Source organism: Hyperolius riggenbachi, chromosome 2 (assembly GCF_040937935.1).
Source record: "Hyperolius riggenbachi isolate aHypRig1 chromosome 2, aHypRig1.pri, whole genome shotgun sequence".
NCBI lineage: Eukaryota > Metazoa > Chordata > Amphibia > Anura > Hyperoliidae > Hyperolius > Hyperolius riggenbachi.
The window spans coordinates 373,673,937-373,700,836 of NC_090647.1; the positions used below are offsets into that span (position 1 = coordinate 373,673,937).

Consider the following 26,900-nt stretch of genomic DNA (forward strand, 5'->3'; position numbering starts at 1 on the left):
GAGGCTGTACTCTGCGCTTGTCTGGCAGTTTAGCGTCCCCGCCTGCTGCCAGGCATGATAGCAGTTGTATCACCATGAGTGTCATAGCTTGAGCGGCAGAAAACCGCAACATGTCCAGTCTCATGTGTCTCCATGGAGGTGCCTGTCAACAGCCGGCGCAAGAAAGTAGCTGACAGGCAGTGGGATTTCATATTAAGAAAAAGATGCGCAATGGAATGCAAATAATTCCAGCTTGTGTGCCAATTTAATGAAGCCTGGAATCTGGCAGCATGGTGGCGTAGTGGTTAGCACTCTTGCCTTGCAGCGATGGGTCCGCGGTTTGAATCCAAGCCAGAGAACTATCTGCATGGAGCTTGTATGTTCTCCCCATGTCTGTGTGGGTTTTCCCCCAGACACTCCATTTCCTCCCACATCCCAAAAACATACAGATAAGTTAATTGGATTCTCCCCCCTAAATTATCTCTAGACTATGATACATACACTACACGATACATACATAGACATAGGATTATGGTTGGGATTAGATTGTGAGCCCCTCTGAGGGACAGTTAAGTGAAAGCTCAATATCTACTCTGTACAGTGTTGCAGAAGATGTCAGTGCTATATAAAATACTAAATAAGCATAATACAAATTGGGCCTATCAAATTCACATCTAGACATTTTTGGTCTTGTAACAACTCAGGACAGGAAAAAAAAAATACAAATAAGCACACAAAATTTCAAATAATAAATACGGATTTTAAAAAAATGCAAAATTATGCGATATATGATTATATAAGCTGGCACGCTCCATCCACATCCGGAACCAACGATGCCCTGAGTGCACTTGCTGCCGCGGAAGAGCTTTGCTCAACTGTTTCCCAGTTACCGGTAAGCAGAGCCGGTGTTCATATATTTCCTGATCAATTACCTGCATTCTGTTCTCCACTTTGCTTGAGATGGGCTCGCCTGTTTATTGTGAACATTCTTTCCTTATGATTATACAGCACATTGTTGTTCTATGCCAGTGACATGCTGTTTTTAGGGCAGATGTGTGCTGCTGAGCTTTCAAGCACACCTTGCCATTGTCTCACATTTACAGCATGCCTAGTCATACTGTTTTTTTGTCATCTATAGTTAATGTACCGTATTTTTCAGACCATAAGACACACCTAGGTTTAGAGAACTAGAACCAGGGGGGAAAAAAAATACTGAACCTGGTGCATCCATGGTGCAGGGGTGTCTTGTGGATCTCCCCCACCCCAATTATTATGAGCCTGTATCCCCCCTTGTACCCTTTGCATCCTCATATGTGCCTCCTGTGTCCTCATCGGTGCCCCCCTCCGTTACTTGTCCTCCTCTGTCCCCTGTCCTCCGTCCCTTTGTCCCGATTCCCCATGTCCTCTTGTCCCCTGTCCTATGTACAAAGTCCTTGTGCCTCCTGTCCACAGTCCCTGTGTCCCCTGACCTCTGTCCCCTCCTCTGTCTCTCCAGGTCACCATATAGCATTGGTGGGCATTGTGCAAGCTGTGGCTTACCACTGGATGCCACAGTGCGAAGATGTGAAGTGGAAATCCTCATTAGGAAAGTCGATGGGTGGTCTGTGCTTGCAGCCAAAGTCTCTCTCTCTTCCCTTCCGCATTAGTGATGTATGCAGAAGTGAAGAGAGGCTTTGTTGCAAGCACAGACCACCCAGCGGCTTTCCTTCAACACACTGAACATGACTGAAGACAAGATCAGGAGAAGGAACTTTCAGCCCAAGGGTAGCTAAAAATTTAATCTAAAACATTGATCAGTAGGAAGTAAAAAAACTATATCTGGGAAAATAAATTAGACCTGTATGGATTAGAGTGGCATGTACAAGTACAATATTTTGCAAAATTAGCATTTATAATTATACAAATGCAGGGAATATTCACGAAACTAGCACAGTTCAACTGATATTTTCAAACGGGCCACTATGACAGTAGGAGAAGAAATGTATAACAAAAAGACAACTATTACTTTGTAAACGTGAGTTACAAAAGTTCTCAATGGCTGTGTGAAGACCAGGCAATAAAACTACAAATGATCAGGTGACCGGAACCTGGATCAAAGAAGTCACTTGACTATATGCCCAACAGGTAACCCTATAGGGTTGTGGCAATCAAAACATTTTATTTAAAAATATTGCTTTGTACAGTAATGTCTAAAAAAATGTAATAGTTGTTTGCGGTACAAGTTAATAATTATATAGGTCTATAGCTTTTCTTTCCAGTCACCATTAAACTGCAAAGTGATTACCTAAGCTACATACCTCAGATATAACAAGGCTGAGCAGGTGATATCTTAGAATGCTTGACATTCCTCATGACTGACAAAATTGCTAATAGACAAACTGCCAGACTCTGCATTAATGTTCAGATGGGAATGCAATCTTCTACTAAGGATAAATACGTGAATACATGATTTTAGAAATGCATACATTGTCACTTACTAATACAGACAAGCAGAGTGGATGTTGAAAGATACAAACCTGCAGACGTAAACTGCTGTTACACATAACCCCCAGGTAAGTGAAATTCCAACTTTTTAGTTTAAAGATGTTGAAAGCCCTTTGGCAGCATCAGGATAATCCAAGCAGAAACTTTAGTAAGAAACCACTCATCTAAACTTTACCTTCCTGTGTCTGCTCTCCGCAGCAGCTAGCTGTGCAAGCATTCTTTCTTGCATGGTCTTGCATTGCTTCATCACCTCCTTCAAGATGTATAAGGGGTTAGAACACACTTGGGGCCTCTGTCCATGGTTCTCCTCCTTGACCGTCTCATAATCTCTCTGTAAGGCCAGCAAGGGGTCACTGATATTGAACTTCCCATAGCGTTCTTCAATAAATCTGTCTTTATGTTGTGCCTGAAAAATAGTATCATACAACATAAACAACCTCACACGGCAGAGCGCAGCAATTTTCACCAGGATAAATATTTAAATCACTCTGTACTAGCTATATTTTATTGGCCTATCTTTCAATCAATGCCTGCCTGAAAACTGTTGAGATTTGAACAGAGTACCACATGATGATGCAGCTGGAAGGTATAGTATTCACATGACACAGAAAAAAAAATTTCAAAAGTTAGAGTCCTGCAGTGGAAATGATTGTATCCTGGCTGTTAATTTGTGTGCTTCCTTGCTCATTTTAGTGTGACACCTAAGCCATCGCAGCAATCTAGACTTTGGCACCGGCTGCCACTAGGATACAGTTAGTCTGGACCAATGATCTGTGGTTCTTTTTTTGTATGTTAATTGCCCTAGCATAGATTAATTTTTTTTTTTTTTTATATATCAAATACAGACTCACATAATAGTATATAAATTGATAGGCCAGGAACACCAGCTGGAACTACAAAATAAATGTTCAGTGGGAGAAGGGAAAGAGCAGGATACTGGGACTTCAGTGTGGATCCAGATTGACTGCACAAAACTTTTAAGTAATAATGTACTGCAACTGCTGGAATACAAGACAGCACACCAAAAATGATTTAAATATAATTTATAGTCCGAAAAATGTTCTGGGCATTAGAAAAAAAATCAGTTTGACAATGCAGTTTCACTATGGTAGCAATACATTTTTTTTTTAAACACTTAGGTACTGGTGTCCCAGCTGTAGACTTACGCATTGTAACTGTCTGCATGTCCGGCTCTTGCAGTTGGTCAGCCACAGAATATCCCTTGTCTTTTAGGGTGACTGTCTACACATTCCCCACCCCACTGTACTTCAAGAGAATGAATTTCTATTTGCAAATCTTTTAAACCATGCAATTTGATAGTGAAGAATCTAATAACTGTAATTATAGAGAGGCTTCTGTAAATTGGCCAGCTTTCTATTTGAAATTGACTTCTGTTTTAACCATTCCAACCAGTTCACCCCCGAGGGTTTTTATCCTAACGGACCAGAGGAATTTTCAGTTGTCAGTGCTCCTCCCTTTTATTCCCTAATAACTTTATTACTACTTATCACAAGAAAGTGATCTATACCTCGTTTTTTTCGCCACCAATTAGGCTTTCTTTGGATAGTACATTTTGCTAAGAATTTATTTATTCTAAATGCGTTTTAATGAGAAAAACAGAAAACAAAAAACAAAAAACAAAAAACATAAATTCTCAGTTTTTAGCCATTATAGTTTTAAAATTAAACATTCTCCTGTGGATAAAACAAACACGTTTTATTTGCCCAGTTGTCCCGATTATTAAACCGTTTAAATGATGTCCCTATCACAATGTATGGCGACAGTATATTATTTTGAAATATAAGTGTTATTTTTCTGTTCTGTGGTTTTTTTTTTCTGGCCATAATTACAAGCCCCTATGTAATAAATTAAAATTAATTTTCCCCCATAAAATATAGATTAAAAAAAAAAGGCAACTTTTTTTTTTTAAGCTGTTTTTTTTTTTACACGTTTTTTTTTTTTGGGGGGGGGGGGGGGGGGGGGGGGTTGGAAGTGTAATTTTATTAATAAAGTATATGTACTTGAAAATGTATGTATTTTGTAGGTGTAATATACTTTTTCGCCACAACATGGCGCTAGTGAACACTCATAGGAAGTGTTCACTTTATTTTTTTTTTTTTTTTTTTTTTTTACACACTTTAATTGTTACATTTCCTGTTTTTGTGAATGGACGTAGCCGCTGTTCGCGGTCACGTCCATTCACTCCAGGCCCTGCGATTGGGTAGAGGACCTTTCGGTCCTCTACCCAATCACCCAGCACGGGATCCCGACGGAAACAGCGGCGGAAGCGGCGCACACACAGCGGCAGCAGCGGCGCGAATGCGCGACGTATTAAAACGTCATGTTGCCGTTAATAGCGGTAAGCATGACGTTTTAATACGTTAGGATGTCGGTAAATGATTAATAAAAAAAACAAACAAAACAAAAAAAAAAACAACTGTCTGTAGTCTTTATTTTGACATTCTGGTGCAACACAAACTTGTGTAGAATGTACACAGAATGTACATATGCACTCTAGTTGATAAGGGCAATAAACACATGCCCATTGTTGGTGGCTACCATATGTATCCATTCTACAAAAACTCAGTCTAACTAAGTAAAATTAATGAAGGCCTCTATAAGACTGGTTTTAGGAAAAGACATCTTTCAAAAAATATATGGACCCATAAACAAAACTGGGCCTCTAAATAAATTTACATTAACTGGTGCCTACCGTAAAATGACAAAAAATTGCAGATATTCAGGGATCAAACACAGTGAATCCAGCGCAGGAGACTTGGGCGCACAGGGAGTAACTTCGGCGCCGTCAGAAGACGGAGCTGAAGTTACTGTTAAAACACAATAATTCGACTTCCAGCAATTGCTGGAAGCCAAATTATTTAATTCCCCGCCATCCATGGTGGCCTGGAGGGGGAATATTATTTAACACTGCCGGGACTTTGTGCAGCAGCAGGATCAGCCATATCCCGGCTGTATCCTGCCCCCCAAGACTCACGCGCCGATTCCTCTCGTATGCTTCAGGGATAACTCATAAAAAAAAAAATTCAACACTTCAAAAAAAATAAATAAATAAATAAATAAAATCAACAGTGGCCGTAGGCATTTTTTATCTCGACTATTATGTTGTTTTAATGACATTCTAATGAAAGAGCTTACTTTTACGATTTTTGTGGTGCCAGCCTTTTTGTGGACTTCACTGACGGATCCCATTGGTATTGGGGTCTTATGCTGGGCATACACAGAGCGTTTGCTCCTTTATCAATCGAGCCGCTGATGGCTCGATTGATAATATCCGACAGGTCCGATGACCTGCCGTATAGACTCCCCACTGAATCCCCGCGGACGGACAATAGCGGGGAATCGAGCGGAAGATAAGGAGCGCCCACGGGGAGTGGGGATCGATGCAGGCGCCGGCGGGGACGAGTGGAGATGCACCCGGATCGAGCCAGAGCATAATCTTATCCGTGTATGCCCAGCATAAGGCTTTAAGTAGTAGAGATCAGCAGCACCACGTAGATGTATTTAAGCTCTTTATAAAGATAAAGCCCAGGGACAGCAACAGACGCTGTTTCGGAGGCAAACTCCTTCCTCAAGCTGTATAGGCGCACCAAAAGAGATAACCACAATGGCATTTATATACAGTTTCAATAAGGTCACATGGACCAATCAGATAACATCACAATACAAAAATACATGAATCTCCAATCACAGGGAAAAGCATAATGAGAGGACCTGATGGGGAACAGATATGTAAATCAGCAGCAGTTGCCACAGCATGATTTAAAAAAAAGTGTCATATCCTTAATGGCCAATCAGCACTTACCAAGTCAGGAGGATCTGATGGGAAACCACAGCAGTTATAACGCTCCTCCCAATCTCCCAAAGGGCAATGCAAGAAGCGTACTACTCATGTAAGATGGAGGTGTAGAGGCTCTCAACGTCTAATGTAACCAGCGCGAGATCTGTGCAATCAATCTGAAGTTTGCCCAACTTCTCCAAAAACATAGTGGTGTCTTTTAGATAAGAATCTAAGGATACAACAAGGGGCTGCAGAAGTTAGTCCAAAAACTTAGCTAAAGGGACAAACACCGAACCTACCCCGGCCACAATGGGTCTCCCCGGTGGCCGGAGTAGGTTCTTGTGAATTTTCGGAAGAGTATAGAATTTGGGGGGACCAGGGTGGTCACAGTAGAGGAATTTCCTTAAGTCTTCATCGATGGTACCCCTAATATATGCATCGTCAATAACAAACCTAATGCATGAACAAATCCTCCGGATGGGGTCACCACTTAATTTCTTATAGACTGAGGTATGGTCAAGCTGCGACAAAATCTCCTCTCTGTAATAACTAGTGTCCTTGACCACCACTGCTCCCCCCTTATCTGCTGCCCGAACAGTGATATCAGAGTTTCTCTGTATAGAACCCAGCGCATCCCTTTCAGAACGACAAATTTGATTTGATCTTCAAATGACCATTGTTAAAAGTCCCGCTCCATGGCCTTAATTCCATCCATCAATTTAGAAGCAAAAATATCAATAGCAGGGTGGCTGGGTGGAACAAAGGAACTCTTATTCGTAAGCTGGTAGTCCCTTAGTGAAAAGAGTCCTACCCTTTCAATCCGTTGTCGAGGTAAAAAAAGTGTTAGCGGAGAAGGAGGCCTTCAATTTAACGCTTTGCTGGAAGCGATAGCATTCCTGTTCCATGAGGAAAAAATCTGGAGGGTTGGTGGGGCAGAAACCCAAACCATGATTAAGGGCCTTAGTTTCTTCATTCGAAAGCACATGATGGGAAATATTGACAACTAATTTTTGCGTTGTCGAAGATTCATTTTGTTGGTTTTGGGGACCTCCTTCTTGCCTCCGGCATCTTCGCTTGTACCGTTTGCCCCCTCGTCGTTTTTTGGATGTGTAGTAGGTGAACTCTCACCCCCAGAGGATACTGGGACATCAGATGATGCCTCACTACGAGATGGAGCCGGGCCCGTAGGTTGGCCTGGTTGCCTTGGTCTATGGAAGGGGGGGGGTCTCCTTTTACGAGCATTTGGAGCCTTCTGCCAGGCATATACGAAGCCCGAGGAATAATCCATTGCGTCCCGCTGGAACTTCATACGTTTCTCCTCTTCACCTGTATTCAAGTAAGTGTCCATACGGAGTTGTAGTTGATCCTCATACTGAGTAAGCTCCTCAACAGGCAAAAGTTCCTCAAGGCTAGATTCAATCGTAGAGATCTTAGAATCGATCACTGGAAGCTCCTTACGAATTCTCACCAGTGTGTACCATGGCGTCGAAGGCCGCTTTACTCCAAATATGTTCCCATCCAACACGGAAATCACCATCTCTAGGAAAGAGAAGCAGTAAAGTGTTGTACCGTGTTAGCCATGAGTAAAAGCAAGAAGTTTTGAATCAGGATGATACCATTTATTGGCTAACTTAGAGATGGATAAACAGTGAGCTTTCGACTTATAAAAAGCCTTCGTCGGACTGGTTCCTGACCAAAACTGAAAAACACAGCTTATATACACTGACATACAGAGGAGAAACATTCTTTAGCAAACAAATGTAATTAGATGCCTTAACTGTTACTGAGGAGGCTTTCCCAGGCATTCTATCTAAATTGATAAGATCAATAGAATCCTCAACATGACATAAAGCAGACTCTAGTGATGAAGAGACATCGTAAATTCCGAATTCAAATGGTAACTGGCCTGGTTACATGCACCATTAATTCTAAGCTTAAGAGAATTGTGGCATTTAAAGCCAGCACCTGAAAGCAAATAAAATGAATAGTGACAGTGAATTCCATCTTACACAGCATATGGCACAAAAATGAATGAAAAGATAGAAAAATTTAAATTAAAAGAATTGTGGCATTTAAAACCCATCGTACCAGCACAAGAAGTTAGAGTCCTTGTTTAAACCATCGTCTACAGTTTTGAACCAATGTATAAACTTAGTTTCTTGTGTTAGTCTCATGTTTCCCGATTTGAAGCCACCCATTAATACAGTGACGCGAAAATCGCTTAAACTGTGTCCAGGTAAACAAAAGTGTGTTGGTATTGGGAGATCAGTATATTTTGCAATATCCTTTTTCCTGCTGTTAATAGTGGATCTGTGGTGTGTCATGCGATCACGCAGTGGTTGACTTGTTTCTCCCACATAAATTCCTTTGGGGCATTTTGCACACATGATTGTTATAAACTGTTCTTATCACCTTGCTTCGACACCAGTAACTTCTTACAGTTACGTCTCACAGACTATTGAGATCACTTGACTCTCCACACAGCAAGCAGGAGATAGACTTCCTCAGGCTTCTTCAAGGTTTACGTTATTTATTCAAGTAACAGAAATACAGATAGATACAGTTTATCATCTCCTGGCAAAGCAGACTTCCATGTTGCGTTACAGCGGCGTGAGTATCTTCCTACTGAAAATACCCAGGTCTTCTTGTATCTACTCTATGTTACATCTAGACTACCTATGTACAGCAGACATTATATCAGATTACAGAAAGGAAGAGCATACTTAGAGGTCCCAGTCAGCCTTGCGAGCTAGTGTGAAAGTAAAGAGCAGAATCCCCTCTCCATCTCTCACTCCAGGTTTAATACCGACTAGGAAAGAGTTAAATATGACATCATCTTCGCCACCCCCTAGATCAGATTATTGGTGGACCCACTCGTGGTGTCATCATACCTACCTACTTGATTAATAATGAATGAGGCATTTGACCTAAATGCAGGAATGTGGATGTTTAGTAAATATGGCCGATGTTTACTGTTCCTGTGGTGTACGTGGAGGTCAGAGTAGGCTGATGGCCTTCTTTTAGGAACATGTTCTCAGTATCTGCGTGTATCCTCTGCTACACGCAGACCCTGAGATGCCTCTGCCTGCATCACAAAACCTCTATTGATTTTAAAGGCATACACTGCGGACAAGCCTTTTACACAAAACTCAGGCCAAGTAACTGAGGCCTACTTAAATTATAACAATGATCACGTATACCACATTAGATGAGTCGCAGGAAAAGGTGCCTTGTACTTTGTATTCCTGTTGTGTACCTGGTATTTGTATCCTGTCAGTGGAATGGATGTGTTTACAGGTCCCACACTTTTTCCCTCGGCAGGGGAATGTTCCATTCTGTTCTTGCCTATTTAAAGCACTCCTCACTATCATCTGCTTAAGATTGGGTGGCTGTCGGAACGCTAGGAGGGGAGGTTCAGGGAATATCTTTTTCAGTCTCTGATCCTTGTGTAGAACAGGATGAAGTTCTTTTGCAATCTTTCTTAAGATTTCCAGGCGTGGGTTGTAGGTTACTACCAGTGGGACACGGCTCTCTTCCTGGCTCTGCTTGTACTCCAGGAGCTGAGTCCTAGGGATGTTGTTAGCTTTCTTGATTTGGGTCTCAGTCATTAGAGGATTGTATCCCTGTTTTATGAAATTCTTCTTCAGGTAATCCAGGTGTTTGTCTTTGTCATCCTTGTCAGAACAGATCCGATTGCATCTTATTGCCTGGCTGTAAATTATGGAATTCTTTATATGTTTGGGGTGGAAACTGTCATACCTGAGGTATGTGGGATGATCCGTCGGTTTGCGGTACATGGACGTTTGTAAGCTGTGCTCTCTGATGTATATGGTGGTTTCAAGAAAGTTAATCTTCCTGTGAGAGTAGCTCAATTTCAGTTTGATTGTGGGATGGAAGGCATTGAAGTTTATGTGAAATTGGATAAGATCCTCACTTGCAGACCAGATGATCAAGATGTCGTCGATGAAACGGAAGTAGGCCATGGGTTTTATATGACAAGTATTCAGGTATTCTTCTTCAATCTTTGCCATGAAGAGATTTGCGTACTGCGGTGCAAACCGTGAGCCCATTGCCACTCCCATTTGCTGTAAATAGAGGTCCTCCCCAAAAGTGAAATAATTGTGGGTGAGAACGAATCTCATTAGTCCAGCAATTGAGTTTATAGGTGTGCCCAAACCTTGAAGATATTTGCGACAGGCCGCAATACCATCATTGTGGGGAATGTTGGTGTACAGAGACTCTACATCCATAGTGGCAAGAATGGTGCCTCCAGGCACTGGGCCAATGGCTGCCAGTTGGTTCAGGAGGTGTGTAGTATCCTGTATGTAGCTGGGTCTTTTACAGACTAGAGGCTTCAAAATGTTTTCCAACCACCCTGAGATATTCTCTGTGAGAGTTCCATTCCCTGAGATTATGGGCCTGCCTAGGTTCCCCTCTTTGTGGACTTTGGGAAGCATGTAAAAGCAGGCGGTTCTCGGCTTTTCCGGGATAAGAGTCTGTACATGAAGCCTGGCGTTTACGGGCAATTTCTTTACCATCCTATTGAGTGCCATCCTGTACCTTTTTGTTGGGTCCTCCTGTAATTTGGCATAGTGCATGGTGTTAGACAACTGTCTTTGTGCCTCCTGGATATAGTCACTGGTGTTCATGATGACTATGGCACCCCCTTTATCCGCTGGTTTAATAATAATGTCCTTATTCTCCTTAAGGTATGTGATAGCTTGTTGCTCTTGCAATGTTATGTTATGAGCCAGTGTTTTTCTTTTATTCAGAACCCTGTCAGAGATTTGGCGTCTAAATTTGTTGATGTATTTGTCCAGGGTAGGATTTTTTCCAGCTACAGGGGTCCATCCGCGTTTTTTTGTGGATCTGGTGTGTGTTGGCCACATTTGCTCTCATCTGTCTTAGAATATGTCCACATCTGTGGTACTCTGCCAAAGTTTTGGCGTGCAAGTCGAGGTCAATATGCCAACGCTTCAGCTGTTCCAGTTCCCTTTTCAGAGGCTTAGGCCGTTTTTTGTAAAAAAGAGGTCTCACCAGCCGCCTCTGCCATAATCTGTGCCACCTCTTCAACCGCATAGTTGAATAAGGCATAAGGCTTTAGCACACAGAAGTTCCTCTATTGGATGAGTGCTCCTCCACCTTTCTTTTCAAACACTTCAACAATTGTATTTCTAAATACGGTATATAAATCTTGGCCTTAACGGTCACTACATAGAGTTCCACTTTGACAGACAATTACGAATGTTCGGGTTTTTGTATAAAGCAATATTAGCTCTTTTAAATAACTATCAGTGCAGCCTTCGTTTTGTTAATGGTTGTTTGCTTAGTTATTATTGCTTGTTGCAATGTTGGTTTTCAAGATATTTGTAAACTATATATACTGCAAATTCTATGCATCATTGGGAAAGATGAAACTGGCTACCATGCACCCAGCTTTGAATAGACATTTGTAATTCTCCTCAAATACTTCTTCCTACTGTCTATCTATTTTGTTTATTGGCCAAGTATATGTATGTTTCAATGTATGCTGCATGTTAAATATATAAATCGAAGCTAGCCATCAGAAAGATGCATCTCTCACTCAGATACATTAATAAAATTACTCCTTGAAAATATACAAATGTTATTATGCACCACAGTTTTTTTTTTATTACTGACTATGTAGATCTTCACAAATTAGGAAATAAAATAAATCCCTCTTATTGACAAAGACGCAGAATGACATTTCACCACACCCTTATCTTCTGTACTATGCAAGCACGTCTTTATTGCTAGAAGTAACCGCCCTTCTCAAATGCTTCACATAGAACTTTGGATCTAATCTTAGCAAGTTGGTGGGTGTGTCAAATTATTTCTTTGTATACTGTTGCCGTATAACCTCGGTGTTAATGGGTAGCTTAAACTCCTGTAAAGTTTTCCAACAATTATCTTTCTTTCTCATCACAGTCATAACACTCTAAATTGGATATTTAAAAAAAAATAAAATAGTAAGAAGCAGAGGATATAAACGTTATTACCATTTAAAGTCATTGGGAATAAAAACAAAATAAAAAACACAAAACAGCCCGATATTTACCTAAGAAAAGGGAAGACTCTGGGTCCTACAGAGCCTTCCTGCTGCTCTCCCAGTCCCCTCCGTTAACTGCTGGCTCCACCGCGGGGGACTGCAGAAGTCTTCGGGAACCGAGCCTCCCGTAGGCAGTCGGTTTCATCCTGCGAGTGCGCGAGAGAGGGCTCTTGCAAAGTATGTAGTGGCCCGTCTTCGGGAGCACTCAGACTGCGAAGGATTAGAGCAGTATTTGACCAAATTGCCAGTAAAATATCAAAGCGCTACAGCTAGGCCATTTTAATTTATTTTAATTGGTCTAGCTGAAGCGCTTTGATATTTTACTGATATTTAACGTTGGCTTTTGATAAGCAGCTCAGCAATAGTAACTTGGATGTACGAGTTTATTAGGACTGTAATGGATGTTGGCTAAACTTCGTTGAATACTGCTACCTGGGAACCAGCACTGAAATGGGGGCAGCGAAGAAGAGCAGGAAGGTTCTATAGGATCCCAAAACCTCCCCTCTCCTTAGGCAAGTATCTGGCTATTTTTTTTTTTATTCCCATTGACTTTAAACCACTTAAGCTTGAAGGGCTGTTTATTTTTTGCATCTGAGCAACTTTCACCTCCCTTTCATTTGCCAATAACTTTATCACTACTCATCACAATGAATTGATCTATATCTTGTTTTTTCCGCCACCAATTAGGCTTTCTTTGGGTGATACATTTAAGAATTAATTTATTCTAAATCCATTTTAACAGGAATATTAAGAAAGAAATGGAAAAAAAAATTCTCAGTTTTTGGCCGTTATATAGTTTGAAATTAATACATGCTACTGTAATTAAAACCCATGTATTTTATTTGCCCATTTGTCCCGCTTATTACACCATTTAAATTATGTCCCTATCACAATGTATGGTGCCTATATTTTAGTTGGAAATAAAGGTGCATTTTTTGAATATGCATCCAACACTATTTACAAGCCCATAATCTCAAAAATGATATGAATATACTCCTTGACATGCATAATTAAAAAGTTCAGACCCTTAGGTAACTATTTGTTTTTTAAATGTAATTTTTTTTATTAAAAATTTGATTTGGGTAATTTTTGGTGTGGGAGGTAAACAGCTAATTTTAAATGTAAAATAATGTATTTGTTTAATAAAAAAAAATAGATGTGGTGTAGTTTTACTATTTGGCCACAAGATGGCCAGAGTCAAAAAAGTATTAGGAAGACGGGAAACTTTTTGTAACACAGAAAAACCGCAGCCTCTGACAAGAGGCTTTCGGTTTTTCTGCAGGGGGCTTCGATCAGTAAATGGGATATATATATATATATATATATATATATATATATATATATATATATATATATATATATATATATATATATATATATATATATATATATATATATATATATATATATATATTTATTATCCGTAAAATGAGATGCCCGATACAGCAGGCAAATTCTGATATTTCTTATTGTATTTTACTTGGTATGGGGTCCTAAAACTAGTAATCAAATTAAAAAAAGGTTACTGGGTTGCAGGAACTCACCTATAACTGGGTACAAGATCAGGACCAGTGTTGAGCAGTATGAATTATGTGCTGCCCTCTGTTTAGGGCAAGGGCCACTCTTACAGACCTCTACATCTACACAAACAATAGCCAAGTACAAAAGGCACTGCAGCCTATTTTTTTTTTTAAATGGGTCCTCCATTCTGACAACTCTTTGACAGCAATGAAACCAACTGTTTCCCATGCCTATAGTGAGCATGTGGTTTGAGTCCAGAGAATTATTTATTGTTTGCATATAAACTGACAATTCCTCAGGACCAGTTTTCCCCTAATTTTGGTCCCAGCAGGATGAGTGGTTTTTTTCTGTATATTTGGTTGTAGCCAGTCTACAGATTATCCCGTTGCCCAGTCTGTTGGGCACAGGGTAAGCCAAATTACATGTCACCCTGTGGCCACTGAAATACCTGGCACCGGTTAAATGCTATTCCCCCTCCGAATAGTTGCAACTCAGAAGGAGAAGTAATTTGGGGTCCGGCAATCCCCGACACCCAAATTACATTTGAAATCCCGCTGCACCACTATAGATGTGATAACATTATGTCTATGTCAGAACTCAGGTCAAGTGCAGTGTGGGGTAGAGCATGCGCCAAAATGACCTGCTTCGTTGCAGCCATAGCAGTGTAGGCTGTAGTTTTCTCAATCCTGTGCCAGCACAGCCTATTCATTTCATGGGGTGACTGGTACAGTTTGTCGTCCCATAGAGAAAAAGACTGATTTATGCACAGGAACAGTTGGTGTCAGCAGTTGCTGGGAGGTTCAGGGCTTTTACAGTACAAGCAATTCCGATGCAATTTTAAAAAGTCCTGAATGCGGCATTTTTATTTTTGTGTTGGCTGAATAATGTAATGGTTACAGCACTGCTACTGCCTACTGAGTGTGTCCAGTTGGCAGCTCAAGCGCTTTAAATCCACCAGGAGAAAAGCGCAATATAAATGTTATTTGTCTTGTTAGCATCCAGTGAAATTAAGAATTGCAAATCTAAATCACATTGCAATTTGCAGCGTAAAAGAAGCCTCAAACCTGCAGTATGCAAGGTCTGACATCGTTATTACTCGCTTAGATGTTGGTAAAATGGGCCATACCACCATGACTTCTAAGCGGGCCGTACAAATAAAAGCAGCTGAGAGGCATGTGGTCTTACTCTCCATAAATATGTTGTAGATTGAATAAGATTTGCTTCATTACTTTAGATCATATGCACCAACAGTAAATGTGAAATCATGGGAACTGTCAGCATCATATTTTGCAGTAAGAGGTTAAAATAAGAGCTCTCCAGTGCTTCCTTTTGACATTTTTTCCCTGTCAGATAACCATCAACAAAAGCGGCTGCTCCACATTCTGTAGACAGTCCACGTTTGTCACTGTAGAGCCTATTAGAAGGAATGAATTGCATTCTGTCATCCAATCCTCATTATCTAGCTTACCTGCTGTCACAGAATTCTGACTTGTTCTCAGAGCATGAGCACACACAAAAAATAAAAATCAGGCAACTACAGTATAACCGTGCTGTATATCCCACTAAAATTATTATTTTGTATTTAGATAGCATGGACCATTTCAACAGCACTATAATGAATGTACTGCACATTCATGGTTCTTGTACTGAGAATTTTGGGGCAGAAATCAGACCAGTGGGCTTTGGGGATGTGCAAGACAACTGAGGTGTCTGGTAGAAACCTTTGCATGCATGGGGGGGGGGGGGTAATTGTCATTCTAGTGCACTGGCTGGAATCTGAACCCAGAACTCTGGAGCTGCAAGGCAAGCATACCAGCCATATAAACACTGTGTTGCATAGCTGTAATCATTGGGAACTTGATCATTTACTATCATAATATGATACTACCTGTGCAAAGAAGAAAAATAAAGGACAGTATTACAAACAAAAGTATATACAAGTTACTATGAAGAAAGTTTTGAAAAAGCCAATAAATACATTGGCAATACTGAAATGAAATACGCTGAACAGCATTTGGTGCTCGGAGCACAGTGTTACACTTTACTTTGTCCCACATACAGTAGTCTCCATGGAGATTTATGCACCATCGCCATCTTTACTGTAGTAACATATGTACTGGCTGATAAAATCAATCTTTGGGAGTCCCACGCTCCAAATCTACATGGCCCTGTGTGAAAAAGTGAATGCCCCCCCTTGTTAAATAACTTAACTGTGGTTTATCACACCTGAGTTCAATTTCTGTAGTCACCCCCAGGCCTGATTACTGCCACACCTGTTTCAATCAAGAAATCACTTAAATAGGAGCTATCTGACACAGAGAAGTAGACCAAAAGCACCTCAAAAGCTAGACATCAAGCCAAGATCCAAAGAAATTCAGGAACAAATGAGAACAAAAGTAATTGAGATCTATCAGTCTGGTAAAGGTTATAAAGCCATTTCTAAAGCTTTGGGACTCCAGCGAACCACAGTGAGAGCCATTATCTACAAATGGCAAAAACATGGAACAGTGATTAACCTTCCCAGGAGTGGCTGGCCGACCAAAATTACCCCAAGAGCGCAGAGAAAACTCATCCGAGAGCCCACAAAAGACCCCAGGACAACATTTAAAGAACTGCAGGCCTCACTTTCCTCAATTAAGGTCAGTGTTCACAACTCCACCATAAGAAAGAGACTGGGCAAAAACGGCCTGCATGGCAGATATCCAAGGCGAAAGCCACTTTTAAGCAAAAACAACATTAAGACTCGTCTCAATTTTGCAAAAAAAAAAACCCATCTCAATGATTGCCAAGACTTTTGGGAAAATACCTTGTGGACCGACGAGACAAAAGTTGAACTTTTTGGAAGGTGCGTGTCCCGTTACATCTGGCGTAGAAGTAACACAGCATTTCAGCAAAAGAACATCATACCAACAGTAAAATATGGTGGTGGTAGTGTGATGGTCTGGGGTTGTTTTGCTGCTTCAGGACCTGGAAGGCTTGCTGTGATAGATGGAACCATGAATTCTACTGTCTACCAAAAAATCCTGAAGGAGAATGTCCGGCCATCTGTTAGTTAACTCAAGCTGAAGCGATCTTGGGTGCTGCAGCAGGACAATGACTCAAAACACACTAGCAAATCCACCTCTGAATGGCTGAAGAAAAACAAAATGAAGACTTTGGAGCGGCCTAGTCAAAGTCCTGACCTGAATCCTATTGAGATGTTGTGGCATGACCTTAAAAAGGCGGTTCATACTAGAAAACCCTCAAATAAAGCTGAATTACAACAATTCTGCAAAGATGAGTGAGCCAAAATATCTCCAGAGCGCTGTAAAAGACTCGTTGCAAGTTATCGCAAACGCTTGATTGCAGTTATTGCTTCTAAGCCCAACCAGTTATTAGGTTCAGGGGGCAATTTCTTTTTCACACAGGGCCATGTAGGTTTTGAGGTTTTTTTTCCCACTAAATAATAAAAACCATAATTTAAAACTGCATTTTGTGTTCAATCATGTTATCTTTGACTAATAGTTAACGTTTTTTGATGAGCAGAAACATTTAAGTGCGACAAACATGCAAAATAATAAGAAATCAGGAAGGGGCAAATAGTTTTCACATATACATATATACATATACATATACATACATACATATATATATATATATATATATATATATACATATACATACATACATACATATATATATATATACACATATACACATACATATATATATATACACATATACACATACATATATATATATATATATACACATACATACATACATACATACATACACATATATACACACACACACACACATATACGTACACACACACACACACACACACACACACACACACACACACGTACACACACACACACACACACACACACACACACACACACACACACACACACACACACACACACACACATATATATATCTCTCAGTGGGGACATTAGAGAAAACACTTACCCTGCTCTCTGTTTCATTTTTAACTGTTGAGCTTGCTTCTCATCAGCCATGATAAAATACCCGACTCAGCATTCAGTCTGGCTTTGCTCAGGAATTTTTATAGCCGAGTCTGTGTTCTCTTGTGTCTTTTCAAGCCCAAGCCTGCCCCTTTGTGGCTCTGCTCAGGAATGATTATAGCTAAGTCATTATAGCAAAGCCAGAATGAATGCTCAGTCTGGGATTTTATCAGGGCTAATTAGAAGCAAGCTGAACAGTTAAAAATAAAGGGTAGGTATTTTCTCTATTGTTCCCACTGATATATATGGTCAAATATATGAGAGTGCTTCGTCTCTGGTTTACTTTAAACAGAATCTGTACTCTAAAATTCTTACAATAAAAAGCATACCATTCTATTCATTATGTTCTCCTGGGCCCCTCTGTGCTGTTTCTGCCACTCCCTGCTGCAATCCTGGCTTGTAATTTCCAGTTTTAGGCAGTTTACAAACAAAAGGCATGGCATGTGATAAGCTGAGAGGAGCTCAGTCAGAGCCTGCAGGGGGCCTGGAGAGGGTGTGTATAGCTTCTATCATATCACAAGCAGAGCTGCACATTTCAGCCTGAGTCCTACAAAGCTTTCAGAGGAAAGAAAATTAGATTATATAACAGAGATAAAACAGCCACTGTGCAACTAGGAAAGGCTGCAGTAATCCAGACCACATTAGAACAGGTATAGGAACTTATAGGATAGATGAAATAAGGCTCAAAACTTTGTTACAGAGTCTCTTTAAAGGGAACCTTAACCGAGAGGGATATGGATATTTCCTTTTAAACAATACCAGCTGCTTGGCACTCCTGATGATCTCTTTTGCTGCAATAGTGGGTGAATCACACACCTGGAACAAGCATGCAGCTAATCCAGTCTGACTTCAGTCAGAGCACCTGATCTGCATGCCTGTTCAGGGACTGTGGCTAAAAGTATTAAAGACACAGGATCAGCAGGAGAGTCAGGCAACTGGTATTATTTTTAAAGGAAAAATCCATACACTTCTCAGTTTAGGTTCCCATTAAGATATTCTAGTCATTAGTAATGCAGTTGTTTACCCTCACCCTCAGTTCTCCATCTGCAGCTTGGAGTGACACAAACCGAAGAACAGAGTCCCGAATAAGTGACAGACTTTCCCCATAAATTAGATATCAAATTGCATTTGATCAACCACCCAATGTGAGTAGTTTGTGCATTAACGTACTGCACTCTTGCTTCCCTTGCATATTTTTTCCCTCTCTGAGGTACCTCCATTTTATAATTTAAACATTAACCCCATTCTAGCACTAGTGCCTATTTTGGAATTAGATATGCACTGTGAACAATGCATGTTCAATTCTGCTTTAGTTAAGATTGCTTGTATTATTCTGAGAACTGAACATTAGAGCAAATAATTTTTAATTATGGAATCTTTTGTTTCTATGGTACACCACAATAATAATATAATTGTGGCTACTATTAAAGTCATGTTATTTAATGAAGAAATCACAGGGCATTGCTTATTATGTTATTTACCCTGTGGTATAAATGGAAGATTCCTGCGCCAATACTAGCGTTTCTGTATCATGGGAACTGGCAAGCGTTTTGAGGTCATGCAACTATAGACGAGTTCCAGATGGAGCTTGTTGTTGTTTGAAAAAAATATATAATGCCTTCTCTCCCACATGTAGGATAGCTTTAAGTCGACGGTTTTTGTAGGTCCAAAGCGCAATTTCTTCTAAAGACGCCTACTGCAACTGTGTAATATTATATCATGGTGACAATTCACATTAGAACACAGATTAACTTTTTCTCTTTCTACACCAAGTTAGTGGCAGCACTAATCACAATATTTTTTTTCTTACACAAATACAACATAAAAACACACTTATCTAGAAAGGTCAAATTGGGATACTTCATTGTCTGATCTCAGCAAGTGATTAATTGAAGAATCAGGGTTAGGAATCAATGACAAAGATTTTGGAAGATGGAAGACTGAAAGGATTTTTAGGACAAGGGCCTCCGAGGTGATGTTTTAACAAACACTGCCACAGTGCCACTGGTAAAAATGAAAGGCAGTAGGAGGTTAGGGAGTTACCCAGGTGGCTGAGAAGTTAGTGTAGGAAAAAAGGGTTTTGGTTCTTGGATGAGTATGGGCTCATCAATAAGGACGACATGCACCTAAATGGGGAGGACCCAGCTCTGCCGGAAAGGATAGATGCAAGGCTGGAGAAGACTTTAAAAAGTGTGTGTGTGTGTGTGTGAAAGGGGGGGGGGGGGGGAATGAGAGTATAGAGGGGACATGTGGCAAGAGAGCAGATAGGTATTGAGAGTCTGGTATTATAAGAGCTTGGGGGGGGGGGGGGGGGGTAGTCCGAAAAATACGGTAATTGCGCTTTTAGATGCTTAATCAAGCATTACCACAAAGTGGCAACCTAGATAACATACACTATCAAATGTTTTATTTACATAAAAAATACATTTGGTAAAAACATTGACAAAAAACAAAACAAAAACAAATGAAAATAAAGGACACATCTGATCAATTTTATGATAATATTCATCACAAAAAAGCTGTTCTTTTTTTTAATAAAATGGGTGGGTGTGGCACTCAAGTGACATTTCCTACAGCTTTGTTTTGCAATGAACAATACACAACTACTGCTGGCAACAGTCAGATTGACATTCCATTAAATGTCTGTTATCTAAATCCATATCAGTCCGATAACCACCTATGGCAGACTGTATAGACAAGAAATGTATAGACAAGCTAAAAATGAAGAAGCCTTTTAATCAGAACAAGTTCAGGCCATCAAAATTTGCATCTAAGCTTTGCGGACATGTGCTGCGAAGATACTTTTTTGTTCCATAAATAAGAAAAAGGAAGGAAGCACGGGTCCTGGAAGTGGGAGCAGCACATTTCTGTATTATCAAAGAATGACAGGAAACCACTGCAGAGTGTAGAAGCCACAGTACTTTCCTATGCTACGGGAAGTCTTTGCCAAGGTTTTGCTGACACGATGTCTGTGCAACACTGCTCATTTTGCTTTAGTTGTATATTGTTGCATTTTGGTATGGATCCTGTAAGAATGTATGTGCTCCAAATCCTATACTGGTAAAATAAAAAATAATTTGGGGAGGTGAAAAACCGAAAGTCTGCTGGGAAAATGGTTATTACCATTCATAGGCTTCAAGTACATAATTTAAATGGGCTACTTAGGAAAATTGCACCATACTCACAGGTTGCGACTATACTCTAATCTTTAATTTGCACACCTCTCTGGCGTTTTGTGTTTGATTTTACTTTAGCACTGTCAGGAAAAATGGCATTACTGGTCAAAGTACAGTATACCTGTACAAAGAATATAGAGGGCTCAGTTTTTAATAAATAATATTTTCACTGTTAAACGTTTCAGAGCTAAATATCTAGTTTTTTTGGCATTGCAGGAGAAATGTATAAAATGTGAAAAATACTTGAAACGTCTGTGTTTAACCCTTCCAATGCTGGTCTAGTAAAAAAAAAAAAAGCTTTTTGCATATAATATGCTGTAAATAATGTTTTAGAGCAAAGTTGAAATGCAGGGTTATATTCCGCTTTAAATGGAAGGAACCAGGCATATCTGAATTGATTTAATGTAACCTGCCCACAATTTTACAGAAAGTACAAATTTTGCTATTAGCAAATGTCTTCTTTATTCTTAAAGGACACCCGAGGCAAAACTGAACGAATGAAAAAAACAATTGTATACATCTTCCTTCTCCTAAAAATGACGTTTATATATATTCCAGTTTTATTTGATGTTTAAATCTACTTTTTAAGTTTTAACTGTTTTATTGTTTTTACTCAATGACACATTCATTGAAGTATGCCAGAGCTAAAATCTATGAACTATTGACCTTTCCTGCTCTCAGAAGCCATTTTCTGCTAGGAAAGTGTGTTATAGTGGGAATTTCTTATCAGTGAGGGTCACACTGTAGTCACTTCCTGTCAGGACTGAGACAGCTACTTAAGTACCTTTTTCCGCATTCCCGACTGTAATTAGCGCTATTGCGGGCCGCAACGCGTACAAAAATACGCGTTGCCGCATATCTATGCATAATGCGTGGCCAGTCCTGACGGGCCTGTCGGCAAAAACGAAACTAGCTGGCAGCGGGGGACCAGAGGATTAGTGAGTGGCTGCGAGGGCACAGGACTGCTGCAGGGGGCTGGTAGAAGCCCCAGGTGAGTATAACTTTTTTTTTCTGGCTTAAAGGACTTACGAGGCCAAATTCTGTCCCCAAAACCTAAAAAAAGTTAACTACCTGCATGAGTTTGTATGGCACGGAGGACGCCGTCCGCGCCCTCCGTGCCGTTCCGCCTGGTCCCCTCTGCGCAATAGCCCCCCGAAAGGCTGCGACCCCACGGTCCGAGTCGGGATCTGCAGCCTGCAGAAAGATGGCCGCCGGAGCTGGCCACGGCTGCGCAGTCCGCATAGCCGCTACTGCGGCTGCGCAGCTCTAGGGCCAACCCTCCGATCCACGCTGCCTTTTACGTGGATCGGGCGGCCATCTTTCTGCAGGCCCCGACCCGGACCGTGGGGTCGCAGCCTTTCGGGGGTGCTATTGCGCAGAGGGGACCAGGCGGAATGGCACGGAGGGCGCGGACGGCGTCCTCCGTGCCATACAAACTCATGCAGGTAGTTAACTTTTTTTTAGGTTTTGGGGGCAGAATTTGGCCTCGTAAGTCCTTTAAGTGTCCCTTTAAGGAAATTTACAGTTATAACTACTATACAATTCTAGACTGTGTTAATCCCAAGATTTTATCCGCCATGTGGAGTTGGGAAGGAGTTATTTTTCCATTTTAAAGGGCTGCCATATTTATTTCCTTTAAAGCAATACCAGCTGCCTGGCTAGCCTGCCAGTCCTATTCCTCTAATACTTTTAGCCATATCCCCTTTACAAGCATACAGCAGATCGCGTGCATCAAAAAAAGGGCGCCTGGAAAAAGGGGCGCGGGGTATAGCCGAAATTGTAAGTTTTAATGCAAAACCATATTTTTCGTTTAAGAGGTTGTAAACGAAAATGTAGTGCTAAATAGGTTAAATAAACAGAACTGAAATGGCAAAATATCGACTATAACAAACGAATTCTGAAAAGAAACGTCAAATAGCGTCTATAACAAAAACTATATTTACACTTGTATTAAGCATAGCAATGCAATGGTAGGTTTTACAGATATTTTACTGTAATTATACCTAACTGTAGGCTCACACAGATCTCTCCCTATCCCTAACCCCTAGACCCCCTCTTTGTTTAAATATATATAATTTAATAAATTGTATATATTACATATATTGTGCTGTAACTATACTTAACCTTACTCTCACACAGAGCCCTCCCTGTACCTATCCCTAACCCTAAGACCTCCTCTGGTGGTGCCTAACCACCTCCCTGGTGGTGCCTAACCCTATCCACCCCCCTGGTGGTGCCTAACCCTAACCACCCCCCTGGTGGTGCCTAACCCTAACCACCCCCCTGGTGGTGCCTAACCCTAACCACCCCTCTGGTGGTGCCTAACCCTAACCACCCCCCTGGTGGTCCCTAACCACCCCCCTGGTGGTGCCTAACCCTAACCACCCCCCTGGTGGTGCCTAACCCTGACCACCCCCCTGGTGGTGCCTAACCCTAACCACCCCCCTGGTGGTGCCTAACCCTGACCACCCCCTGGATGCGTATATTATACTGTAACTATACCTAACCCTCCCTGTACCTATCCCTAACCCCCAGACTCCCCTGGTAATGCCTAAACCTAACCATCCCCACCGCACAAAAACCCTAAACACATATAAACAATAATGTATTTAATCCTTAAAATACTTCTCTACAAATAACATGATTATAATTTATATATTTGTAATAGAATAAATAGCCTTAAAATAACGTATACATTAATATTATAAATTTGTTATAAACCTTATTTTGTAAACGAAAACTTTTGTTAACACGATCCCTGTAACCGCTATTTCTCGGGCGCCCTTTTTTCCTGTCGGGTGCCGAATAGCCCTTTTTGTCCACTATCCCTGTGCGCCCTTTTTTACTAGCTCCCAGCAGATCAGGTGTTTGACATTATTGTCAGATCTGACAGATGAGTTGCATGCTGGTTTCTTCTGTTATTCAGACACTTCTGCAGCCAAACAGACCAGCGGGGCTGCCAGGCAAGTGGTATCGTGTAAAAGGAAACAAACATGGCAGCCTCCATACTCTCACTTCAGTGATCCTTTAAGGCTATCATATACTCTAGTATAAACTGAGATGTAAGATTAAAACAGCGTTATCTTGTGTCTAGTGTTCCCCCCTCTCTCCCATTGGGGGGGGGGGGGGGGGGCAAGACCACTAGAAACCAGGGAAAGTTCTATGAGGAAGAGAGGGGGTTACTAGCCCACAAGAGAAGTGATACACGGATGGTTACTAACCTGGGTTTGCACTCAAAACATGGTTCTGGTCTCGGAAGAAAAAAAAAATAAGTAGCTTGGTTTATACTTCAATTTATATCAATAAATCAATTTATATTAGACTATATACAGTAACTGACACAATCCTTGTAACTTATTTTTGGCCTTCCTTTGGCTCCACTGGAATATGTAAGCATGCAGTAAAGCATTGTGCAAATTATATATTTTATTTCTTCTAGTTGAACTTTATGGATGGATGTCTTTTCAAGCAAACTATTAATGGGTAGTACAATGACTAGGTAGTAAGAACGAGTTCTCTGCTCCATGCCTACCACTGATGCCAAGGTCAACATATGCCTGATCTACTATCACTTATTGCAGATGTACATTCATTGCCTTGATAAACATTTTACTGTTTTATACAGGTATGCTTTAATTTATAATATTATAACAATTCAAAGACTGAATCTGTATACTGAAGCATGGCAATATTTTCTCTGGCAACATAAAGCATTTAAGCGAAGTTAAGGCAACTCACATTCAGTTTTATGCTTTGCCCATTAAATTGTATTGTGGTCTGGTCTTAGTAGTACCCATATTTAAGGTACATAAAAACACTTGGCTATGTTATTTAAGTTTAAAAAATCTATGGATAAAGTATTCGGCACAATTTGTGTACATGAGATATCAAACTGTCAAGTAGAACAAAACTGTGCAATTCAGAGCCCTCCGGGACATGTCTAATAGAGTTATCAGCCACTGGGCACTGATAAAATGAGACGGATCATACAGTATTTGAAATGGGCTGAATGCCAGAGCTGTGTGAATGGCTTTCTGTGCCTGAAAATGTCATTGCAGCTAGTATAAGAGAGGCCTTTATGATGCTAGGCATAGTAAACAGGAAAAAGGCAGAAAGGGGCCTGAGAGAATTCAACGAGAGACTTAAACTGAGGGAGTATATTATCGGATTCTGATAATGCTGTTCAGCTAGAAAACACTGATTTTAACACAACACTGCTAGAGGAGTCCAGTAAACCCAATGTACGGAATGCTTTAAGACCAGTTCAATTACAGTAACTAAGTAAAAAATACCCTTTACGGAACTTCATTTTTCTTTTAATTTTAAATAAAATCCTAATTCCAAATTAGGCAATTTTGCAATCACTAAATATAACAAATACCTACTGTGTATAGTGGACTACTATAAAAAAAAAAAAAAAAAAGGATCTTCATTTTAATAATGGAAATAGGAGTTAGCTGATAGCTGACCATCTCCTCCCCCCAATAGGCTAAAACTTTTTTTTTTGCGTTTACAGTTAATTACCCTTGCTGCTGCAAATCTTTCCCCTTTCTTCATGAGACGCTGCAGAGCACTAGAGAGAAGCAATTGATCCATGGATCCTTGCATAGCCATTTTGTTCACTATCCACAGTTACTTCTGGCCACATCAAGTTTTCTTTTCATTCCCTGGCAATGTGACTTTACATGCCTATATCTTGAGCCAGCTACCATATGAAGAGAAGCAATGGAAGAAGTTACACACGATGACCATGTAACTATACATTGTTGAAATATGCTTCCGCTAATTATAGGGGAAAGAAATTAGTTGTCACACGAATAATGCTTTTTACAGGGCTATGGTATGCCTACAGATGTAATTTGGGGTAAGGGAGAGGGAAATTCATTAAAAAAGGGTGTCAGGAAAATTGTGTGGCTGGGCAAAGTCACTAGTAGTATACTGGCAATGCTGCCGATATTCTACTATGACTTCACCCAACCTACCAAACCCCCTCCGTTTATCTACTTCTTACATATTCTCCTCCTATCCTATGCCTAACTGCCCCCTCCTGCACATTACGGCCTTTCAAACTATACACTGGGCACCACCCATAGTACCTACCTTAAAGAGAGCGGGGGGTGTTTGGAAATAGCTACACTTTTAAATCTTTATATAAGCAAAACTTGTTTACACCACATTTTTTAACTTTCCTGTAGAATACATAATCCCATGTTGACAACACTCCAATTATCCCTGCCCCCCAGGCCAACTTCCTCCTGCTCATTCCACCTATAGCCAACACCCATTTGTTTGCATCCATATACAAGCACAGTCGCACTGTGCAGATGCCAGTAGGGTCTGTGCCAGCGGAGTAGCACCGAGCCAGTCATGCATGGAGGAAGAAGGCATGCAAAAGCATGTTTGGAGGGGGGGCGGGAAGGGGTTGTGCAGATGCGAGCAATATTCAACATTAATGTTAAACATTTTTCATAGGCCCAGGTGCAAGAACTGAGGAGTGCAAGAAGATTCAGGAAACATCTGGACTATACAACATTTTTAGTTTTTCCATTTCAGGTACACTCTAATTAGTATAACCATTATTTAAAAACTGCATGTCCTGCTTACTTGGGTCCTGCTTGTCTAATATTTAAATTTGATCTCAGTTACCGTATATTCCACTTTCCAAGTGGTTAAGAAAGTCTGTGCGTCTTATGGACCAAAGAATACATAGCAAAGCCAGCACCATGTCTCCCACCTCCCACCCTGTCTCTATGCCACCACCAAGCTTATGGCAATCCCCTCAGCCCCTGCAGAGTACATCAGCAGTGAGTATATCACCCCTCTGCAGGCAGTGTGCTCCTCTGTCATGCGTCCCAGCG

At 40.7% G+C, this 26,900-nt stretch overlaps 1 protein-coding gene across 4 annotated transcripts in view; it reads right to left on the reverse strand.

The window, feature by feature from the left end:
- Window positions 1-26,900, reverse strand: part of CTTNBP2NL (CTTNBP2 N-terminal like) — a 117,151-nt gene that overhangs the window by 16,650 nt on the left and 73,601 nt on the right. For 3 of the 4 annotated variants that reach the window (XM_068265578.1, XM_068265579.1, XM_068265580.1), the window contains one exon: window positions 2,639-2,869. In XM_068265578.1, coding sequence (XP_068121679.1) covers window positions 2,639-2,869 — 231 coding nt within the window. Of the gene's footprint in view, window positions 1-2,638; window positions 2,870-18,195; window positions 18,275-26,900 lie in introns of those variants that run through there. The other variant, XM_068265581.1, reaches the window with a different exon arrangement.